Source organism: Uranotaenia lowii, chromosome 3 (assembly GCF_029784155.1).
Source record: "Uranotaenia lowii strain MFRU-FL chromosome 3, ASM2978415v1, whole genome shotgun sequence".
NCBI lineage: Eukaryota > Metazoa > Arthropoda > Insecta > Diptera > Culicidae > Uranotaenia > Uranotaenia lowii.
In genome coordinates, this window is record NC_073693.1 from 58,964,096 (window position 1) to 58,973,452 (window position 9,357).

Below are 9,357 nucleotides of genomic sequence, written 5' to 3' on the forward strand. Positions count from 1 at the left end.
TGCGAGAGGCGCTATCCCATTATACAATCAGAATGTTTCCAACAGGAAACGCATCCTGAGTGTTTGTTTTGATTGATTTTCGGAACTCTGGGCTCAACTTACTGTTTGGCCTATTAACGATAGCTTTTTGTTAACCGTAAAAATCATGCCGAACGATTACATCTAACGTTCATATAAATTTAACACTTCTCGATTTTCGGGATGACAACTGTCATGATTGCTAGCAGTTTCGAGAAGAAGAAAAAAAGAATAAGAAAGTTTAAAAAAAGATTTGCAGCAGCAATTTTGGAAGAAATTTCGGTACCGTAGCTGCATCAACGTACCGGAAAGTCGGCGCACCGGGAGCCGAAATCAGTGCAGCCCAGCAGCTAGGCTAATAATTTCAGTTTTTCAGGTGAGTTGAATTATGTTTTACATGTTTTCGCCTGCGGCTTATTGGGTAGGCAAATGTATTCTAGTTGCGTATATGTAAATATCTAATTGATGTTTTTTGTACACTCAAAATAATTTTCACTTAAAAAATAAGTGACATCTGTAGTGAATTCTCGCCATACGTAATTTCATTTGAATTTTAAGTGATGGGTCAAGTGAATTCACTTAAGTGACCGGTCAAGTGAATTAAACTAGGAAATTCGAGTGAAATTTATCTGAGTTTCTAAGTAAGTTTCTCACGCGTTTTTTTTAAACAAAGAACATTTATAGAACACCACTTCGATTTCAAATACTTACATTACGCTTTCACCATAAATTTATTGATTGGAAAATTCCATCGTAATCCCAAGGTAGATCGATTACTGCGGATAGTGCGACTTCTAAATCTTCCCTGCTGCAAACCAGAAAATCTTTCCAGTTCAACCCACAAGCTGAAACATGATAACACCTTTAAATAACTTATCCTCACATCACGTTTAACACAAACTACCGTCAAAATCGCCTAGTAAAGAATTGGGAAAATCCAAATCCAGCACAAGCTTTAAACGCTGCTCTTTAAAATTTACCATTTTGAACTCTGAAAATAAACACAACCGACCCAACATTCACTTGAAATTCAAGTGATGGGGGAGTGAATATTTTTTCTCACTTCAAATTTAAGTGACGACTGAAGTGAATGTGGATGAATTCACTTGAAATTTAAGTGACTGCCAAGTGAAATGTATATGTCGCACTTGAATGGAAGAAAATCACTGGATCCTTGTTTTTAAGTGAAAAATCATGTGTATTTTAAGAGTGGATTTGGGTTCAGTGTAGAGTTTGTTTTGATTAGGTCGTATGAACCACCTGAGGCGTTTCGAGAAAACAGCTGCTAAAGTTTTACACCACAATTTTAATCCTACTATTTAAAATATGACTCAGAATTGTCTGAAAATTGTGTATGAAATTAAAAAATTGATGCGAAATATACTAGTGTATTCAACTAATGTTTTAATTTAGTTATTCGTATAATAATGCACTTACAACCTTTTGCATTACGTGTTTGGCGTAAACGTCGTTTTGCAAGTAGATGAAATTTATTTTAAATTTTGATTTGTTTTATCTTAAACTTCGCTTATTCCTGCTCACTAGCTCCAATTACTTAAATTCTAACATAATACTACTTTCTAGAAAGTTGCTTCATTATTGGCAAGTGATTTGGGAGGATTCTTCATATGTGCAAATTATCCAAGCACCCCAAAAAATAACATAATAGAAAGAGGACTTACGTTTGAATCCTTGGAGTGTTGTCCGGATCCCTGCAGGTGATATGCGCTCTACAAAATTTTCACTTGAATGGCACAACAATTGTATAGAGCGGGCCTTGTCCAAATCTTTACCGCTTCCAGCGAAGCAATCTTTTCTCCATCGCTGCAGCATCCTAATATCGGTACTCCAAGGAACTGTCCATCAGATTTCCATCCGGATGTATATTGCTTGTTACTATTAATCTAACCGTCTATTACGAAAACTTTTCCAAAGCTGTTGCCGCTGCGATAACAAAATATCAAGTTAAAATTTGTTTAGCGATGAAACTGTCGTTCATTCAACTTACCCAGCATAAAAATGGAACCATTCATCCTCCTAAAATACCTAGATTCACCATTGGTAACTAATTTCATTGAAAATTTTTAACTTTTTACACTCACCGAAGCATTTTCTGATGTAAATGCATTATGTCGCAAGAACCAACAGGCCGAACTGTTTTTTGCGACCTTTGTTTTGCACGCTAATCCAGTGCAGTGCGAAAAGTCGTAAAAACCAAATTGCACTCGAAAATGAGAAAGTCATCTTGCGTCCTAATTTCAAATCATTGTGTAAAAGTTATTTAATGATAAATTGAAACCATTTTTTTACCAAAGATTTAATACATGTTTATGAATGGTTTGCAGCAAATAACACAATTTTGTTTATATTGGTTTATACGACCTAATCAAAACAAACTCTAGATTTCATTTGAATTTTAAGTGATGGGTCAAGTGAATTCACTTAAGTGACCGGTCAAGTGAATAACACTATGACGTTCGAGTGAAATTTATCTGAATTTCTAAGTAAGTTTTTAGTTAATTATCTCTCACGTTTTTTAAATAAAAAAACATTTATAGAACAGCACTTCGATTTCAAATACTTACATTACGCTTTCGCCATAAATTTATTGGTTGGAAAATTCCACCGTAATCCCAAGGCAGATCGGTTACTGCGGATAGTGCGACTTCCAAATCTTCCCTGCTGCAAACCAGAAAATCTGTCCAGTTCAACCCACAAGCTGAAACATGATAACACCTTTAAATGACTTTTTCTCACATCACGTTTAACACAAACTACCGCCAAAATCGCCTATTAAAGAATTGGGAAAATCCAAATCCAGCACAAGCTTTAAACGCTGCTCTTTAGAATTTGCCATTTTGAACTCTGAAAATAAACACAATTACAACCCGACATTCACTTGAAATTCAATTCAATTCAGTGAATATTTTTTCTCACTTCAAATTCAAGTGACGACTGAAGTGAATGTGGATGAATTCACTTGAAATTTAAGTGACTGCCAAGTGAAATGTATATGTCGCACTTGAATGGAAGAAAACCACTGGATCCTTGTTTTTAAGTGAAAAATCATGTGTATTTTAAAAGTGAATTTGGGTTCAGTGTATTTCATTTCAGTGTCGTCGATGCTGCTCTCTTATGCAGCGCAAGTCCCCCGCGGGGGGGATTTCCCTCGCTGGTGGTGCAGAGGTTTCGAAACTAATTTGTCAATATCTGTAGACTTGAATTACCCACTTCATGCACCATAACATTGTAGAACTACGGAATCTGCAGCCCAGGTCAGAGGATTAAATAATAAAAAAAACCCTGTATGCAAGTAAGTTTGAATATAAAAATAAAACGTAAAGTGAAATTATATTACTTTTTATGAAATCCGAAAATCCAAAAAAATGTTCCCTTTTAGTGCGTCCGCCATTATTGCGTACGGTTCTCATAACCATCTGTATAACGTTGGAAGAACATTTTGTGAAATCATATCATAACTGTTACTGTAAACGCTCAGTAACAAGCGAACTTTAAAAATAACTATAACAATAACGGTTTGAATGTCTAAATATGTTTCCTAAAGGGGTTTTGAGACTTTATTTCAACTGTTTGTAGAACAGTTTTTCCATGTAATTGTTTTAACAGTTTTTAACAGTTACATAACCTAACGACATTAAAAATACAGTCAATTTGGAATTCACGATTGAAGCAATGTATTTTACAATTTCAATTATCGTATGCTTAACTTTTTTTTACACTTCATCAAATCTTCGATTGACTTTTTCTGAAATCGTTCGGATATAATCCTAATTTATGCGGGCTCCTTAAAACCTTAAGGTATGAGCCGTTTCAAATAAAGAATTTACAAAAAAAAAATCAAAATCTAAAAATGACAAAGTTTACCAGTTTAAGTTTAAACAAAAAGCAAGTGATAAATAGGGAAAACTGAAATGAAGGGAGAAAATTCGTCAATGATCACACAAATTGTGCATTCAATGTGGTAATTTGTGGAAATTTGTTAGAGAAAATTAGAAGGTTTGAGTTCAAATGAGAGAAACCAGTGCTCAGAGAGAATGAAAATGTGCTAATTGTTGCAAATTGTTGCAATTTGTGAAGCAGTTGTGGAATTTTGATCATTACCACTCCAAATGCAAAGAATGCTGATTTCAACCCCTTGGATAAATATGACGAAATTTCAAATTTTTATATCAGGAAATTCTGGAAACCACGCTTGTCCACGGAGGAGGAAAAGGGGTCACAAATCTCATTTTTCTGTCCACGTGGTATCTAAACGGCCCCTAATCAACGATAAATAAGATTTTCGATCAGACGAACAGTTTTTTAGAATACACGCGTTTTGAACTGCCCGGATTCTATATGATCATAGCCTTTTTTGACTATATAGACTAATACAACAATTTTAACGAACATTTCTTTTTCATATCTCTTGACTTTGTCTATGATATGTCTTCCAGATGCTTCCAGAATAAAGAAACTTTGGATGTACTATTAATTACTACTTTATTCTATGACAGTAACAAATGGAATGAAAAAACTAACATGTGCTTTGGTCAGTGACTACTTAGATAGATTTTAAGTTTCAAACGATTGCTTCGATTTGTCGAATATGACATCTCCCCCCTTAAGCCATCCAGTACGGCTCGAACCTAGATGGCAACCTGGTTTGTCGTCGTTCCCTCGCAGGAGTTGCAACCGGAACTGGCACTGGATCTGGCTGAGGCGGACCGTCGTTTTCGCTGCTTCCATCCGAATAATACTCTGAACCGTCAGAGTCCACGGCTCCGTTGGGTGGTGGATGCGGTATTACTGCTGGAACGGCTTGAGTTGGCACCTCAAGACCAAATCCGTCGACAAACCCTGATAATGGACTCGGGTCTTGGTTTGCACCTGGATCGGGAACAGTCTTGGTCGCACGATGCTTCAGTTGATTGATGTGTGAGCGGATGAGTCGTTGACGATCTTGCAGGAAAACGTTGTAGTTGACTCTTCCAATTCGTTCGATGACCGTGGCGGCCTGCCACTGCCATGCATTACCTTGATGAACCTGGACGTACACCGAATCACCAGGAGCGAACTGCCTTGAGACTGCACCATTCTTGACGGTTTGCTGTTCAGTCTGCGTTGCTGGAATGCATTGAGTGGTTGGTAGAAGAATCGACGAAACTGTTCGGATTGACCTACCGAACATTATTTCTGCTGGAGATTTGTTACCGAGATCTGCTGTTGGTGTTGTTCGGTAAACTTGGAGAAAAATCAGCAGTGCTTCCTCCAGTGTTTCTCCCCCGGAGCGAATTTTCCGGAGCGTGCGTTTCAGCGTGTCCACGAAACGTTCAGCTAACCCGTTGGATTGAGGATGGTACGGTGCTGTTCGGATGTGGCGGATACCTTGCTTTTCACAGAAAACCTGGAACTCGTGGCTAGTGAATTGGGTACCGTTATCCCAGACGATGGTTTCCGGAACACCGAATGTTGAGAACGACTGGGAAAGAAGCTTCGTTGTTGTTTTCGTCGTTGTGGTTCTTGTTGCGTACACTTCCGGCCATTTGGTGTAAGGATCCACAATCACCAGGAAGTACAATCTGTCCACAGGTCCTGCATAGTCCACGTGTATACGTGACCACGGCTTGTCGGGCATGGGCCAAGATTCGGGCGTTGATTTGGTAGGTGTTTTCCCAGCTATGCAGCATGGAGTGCACCGCCGGATAAAATCCTCGATGTCCTTATCTATTCCTGGCCAATAGACAAAACTGCGTGCAATCGACTTCATGCGAACCATACCAGGGTGTCCGCGATGAAACTGATTCAGGATCTGTTGTCGAAATTTGCTCGGAACGACTACTCTGTCGCGGAACAAAATACACCCGTCGACATGGGTGAGGGAGTCTCGTCTGCTCAAGTAGGAATGCACGTCTGGATTTGTGATTGACTGTGGATCGGTTGGCCAGCCATCACGGATGAACTTAAGCCTTGTCTGTCTTCGTTGCGGTTTGGATAGCTGCGAATGAAACTGGGACTTGATGGACAGTGTCATGAATTATGCTCACCATGTCTTCTTCGAGCGAGATCGCTGCAACGATCTAGTCCTCCTCTGGCTGCTTGGTACGGTCGATCAATCTGGACAGCATGTCAGCGCAACCGAATTCGTTGGTGGAAACGTAACGGATGTCGAAATCGTAATTGAGCAGCATCAGCGCCCACCTTTGAAGTCGATTTGCGGTATGCAACGGAATTCCCTTCTTCGAACCAAAAATGTATAGTAGCGGCTTGTGGTCCGTGAGAAGAGTGAATCGTCGACCCAGTAGGTACTTGTGGAATTTCGTCACACCGTACGTAAGCGCAAGTGCTTCCTTTTCCGGCTGCCCGTAGCCTTGCTCTGCTGCAGTTAAGGATCTTGATGCGTGCTGAATTGCTTTTAGGTACCCATTTGGAAATTCGTGGAAAATGACTGCACCGACGCCCGTACTTGAAGCGTCCGCAGCCACGATGATTGGTAGCTTCGGATCGTAATGAGTTAGCAACATTTCGGACTGCAGGATTTCCTTAAATCGCCGGAATGACCGTTGACAATCGTTGTTCCACTGCCACTTCGCATCTTTCTTAAGTAGCTGGTCGAGTGGATGTCGAAGTTCATGGATGTTACGGACAAATCTGCCATAAAAATTTATGGCTCCCAGGAATGAGCGCAGTTCGGAAACGTTGGTCGGTGCTGGAATGGAGGCGATGGCTTGGAGCTTTTCTGGATCAGGGCGGATGCCCTTGTTGTCGATGATATGCCCCAAGTATTTGATTGCAGTTTGGAAAAAGTGGCACTTTTCCATCTTGACGTGGAACCCATATTTCTCCAATCGCTGAAGTAGTTGATCCAATGACGCTTTGTGTGCTTCCCAGGTTGGTCCGAATATGATGACATCGTCGAGGAATGACCGAACACCAGGAATGTCGGCAATCATTGTGTCAACCAGCCGTTGGAATGCCCCAGGTGCTGACTTCACCCCGGGAGCGAGGCGGTTGAATTGAAAAAGCCCCCGATGTGTGTTGATGGTGAGAAGCTTTTTCGATTCCTCGTCTACCTCCACCTGCAGATACGCATCAGAAAGGTCGATGATGCTGAATATCGAACTTCCATTCAGCTGAGCGAAAATTTCCTCCGGGACAGGTAGAGGATAGTGGTTACTCTCCAGCGCTTTGTTGAGTCCAGTAGAATAGTCCGCACAGATGCGAACTTTACCATTCGGCTTGCGTACTGCTACTATCGGAGCGGCCCACTCCGAAAAATCGATCGGCGTGATGATGTTGAGCGATTGTAGACGTGTTAGCTCAGCATCCACAAGTGAAATGGTGTTGAATGGAACTGGTCGCTTCGAACAGAAAACAGGCTTGACGTTAGATTTAAGGAAAAGTTTTACCTTTGTTTTCTTGCAGTGGCCCAGCGAGTTGTCGAAAACCGTCGGATGTGTTGCTTGAAGCTATGATGTTATTTCCTCGAAACATGGCTTGGAGATCGATGAAATTTGACTGCAGAGAGTGTCGAATGGAACCGACCAAAGGTTGAACATGTCGATCCAATCAATTCCAAGCACGTTGAGGTCTGGTGATGACGTAACAAAACATTGGCCACTCTTGCTCATGCGGTTGAGAGTGACATCGCAATTGAATACGCCGATGAGATTGAGTCGACCACCGGATGCGTTGGATGCTTCAATCGATGATGGTGTAAGTTTCGGTTTGCCAAGCTGGTGCCACGTTGCCTTGGAAATTACGGTGATATCGCTTGCGGAATCTAATTGCAGCGAGATAGCGACCTGATTGATGGTGACAGTCACATACCTGCGCTTCCGGGAACTGTTTGCGATGTGGTTCACGTAAATGCCCTTGGCTTCGGTTCTGGAGCCAACCTTTTTGTGGAAGTGTTTCTTCTTCTTCGCTTGGGGCTTGGTTGAAGAATCGCCTGACTTCCTCATGCAGCCACAGTAGCCTTCTTTGTGACCAATGCGGTTGCATGCCTTGCAGAGATGGTCGGAAAAGGGACAGTCGCGGACAAAATGCATTTGTCCACTCTGCCAGCAGGGAGTGCGAGGTGTGGACTTACTTTCCGTTTTCGATGAACGTTGTTGGATGCCGGATTTCCTCTCCGAAATGCTGTGGACCGATTTGCTTGAACTTGATGGATGTTCTATCATCGTGGTGTCCGACTTGAGATTGACAATTCGCTGGAACTCGTCGATAAGAGTTTGAATCGTCACCGGAGCCTCGTCCGTTCCTCCTTCGATGCGGGAAAGCAACCTTGCTCGAATGTCTGCGTAACGTGGTGCTTTGAGACCGTAGACAAAAATCAAGCATTTGAATTGGTCGATGCTCAAATTTTGAAACTCGAACTCTTCGCATGCTCTGTTGACTTGACCGCCGTATGAAATGATGTCGTCAGCTTCCGATTTCACCAGCTGTAGGCACTGGTAGCGCTTGTTGAAAACGGATGTTTGCCTACCGAAGATCTTTTGCAGTGTCTTGATGGTGTCAGCAAAAGGGATGTCCTTCGGCAATTGAGGAAGGATGTAGTTCACGTAGCGACTGTGGGAACACGTGTCCAATTTTCGGAGCAGGAGCCTAACCTTTGCTGCATCGTCGAGACTGCGTGCGTCGCTTTCGAACAAATCCGAGTAACGGGCGAACCATTTTTCGAATGTGGTGCCGTTCTCCGGATCGAACCTGAACTCGCTGATGTTGGTGGACAGCGATTCCAATACTTGCTCTGGGTTTGCTGCTTGTGGAACGGCCAACCGCTGGAGAAGTTTCGTCATCTGCAAAATCGCTGCTTGGAGTTCTTGATTTGCTGCCATTCTTCCTCGGGTTCAATTCTGGAAGAGTACTTGAATTCCAGAAGTGTCCTCGTCGCTAATTGATATGTCTTCCAGATGCTTCCAGAATAAAGAAACTTTGGATGTACTATTAATTACTACTTTATTCTATGACAGTAACAAATGGAATGAAAAAACTAACATGTGCTTTGGTCAGTGACTACTTAGATAGATTTTAAGTTTCAAACGATTGCTTCGATTTGTCGAATATGACAGTCTAACATGTCTAAATTCTTAATCAACTCTCTGGTGCAGGCAACGAAGCAACGGAAGCTTTCAGTTTTGTACACAATACTCATGGTTAATAGCTATCCAGCGTATAGAATCGATCCGTATCTTATTTGTTTATTATGTGTATAGTACCAAACCGAATAGCGACAGTTTCACTAGCGAGATTTCTGCCATTGGCAGATTTGTTATACTTGTTTTCAGTCCAGTGAAGATTTCAAAGCATTGTTTACGTTATTTACTGTTCATTTTC

General features: G+C 41.5%; 2 protein-coding genes across 2 annotated transcripts; both read right to left on the reverse strand.

Moving 5' to 3' along the window:
* Positions 1-4,642: 4,642 nt before the first annotated feature.
* Positions 4,643-6,052, reverse strand: LOC129752224 (uncharacterized protein K02A2.6-like). Its single transcript, XM_055748011.1, has one exon. The coding sequence runs from the start codon at positions 6,050-6,052 to the stop codon at positions 4,643-4,645; it is 1,410 nt and encodes a 469-aa protein (XP_055603986.1).
* A 46-nt stretch (positions 6,053-6,098) lies between these two features.
* On the reverse strand, positions 6,099-8,858 carry LOC129752225 (uncharacterized protein K02A2.6-like). The gene is made up of 2 exons (XM_055748012.1): positions 7,602-8,858; positions 6,099-7,379 (listed from the first exon to the last, which is right to left on the reverse strand). The coding sequence occupies exons 1-2, from the start codon at positions 8,856-8,858 to the stop codon at positions 6,099-6,101; spliced, it is 2,538 nt and encodes an 845-aa protein (XP_055603987.1).
* Between the last annotated feature and the right edge of the window lie 499 nt (positions 8,859-9,357).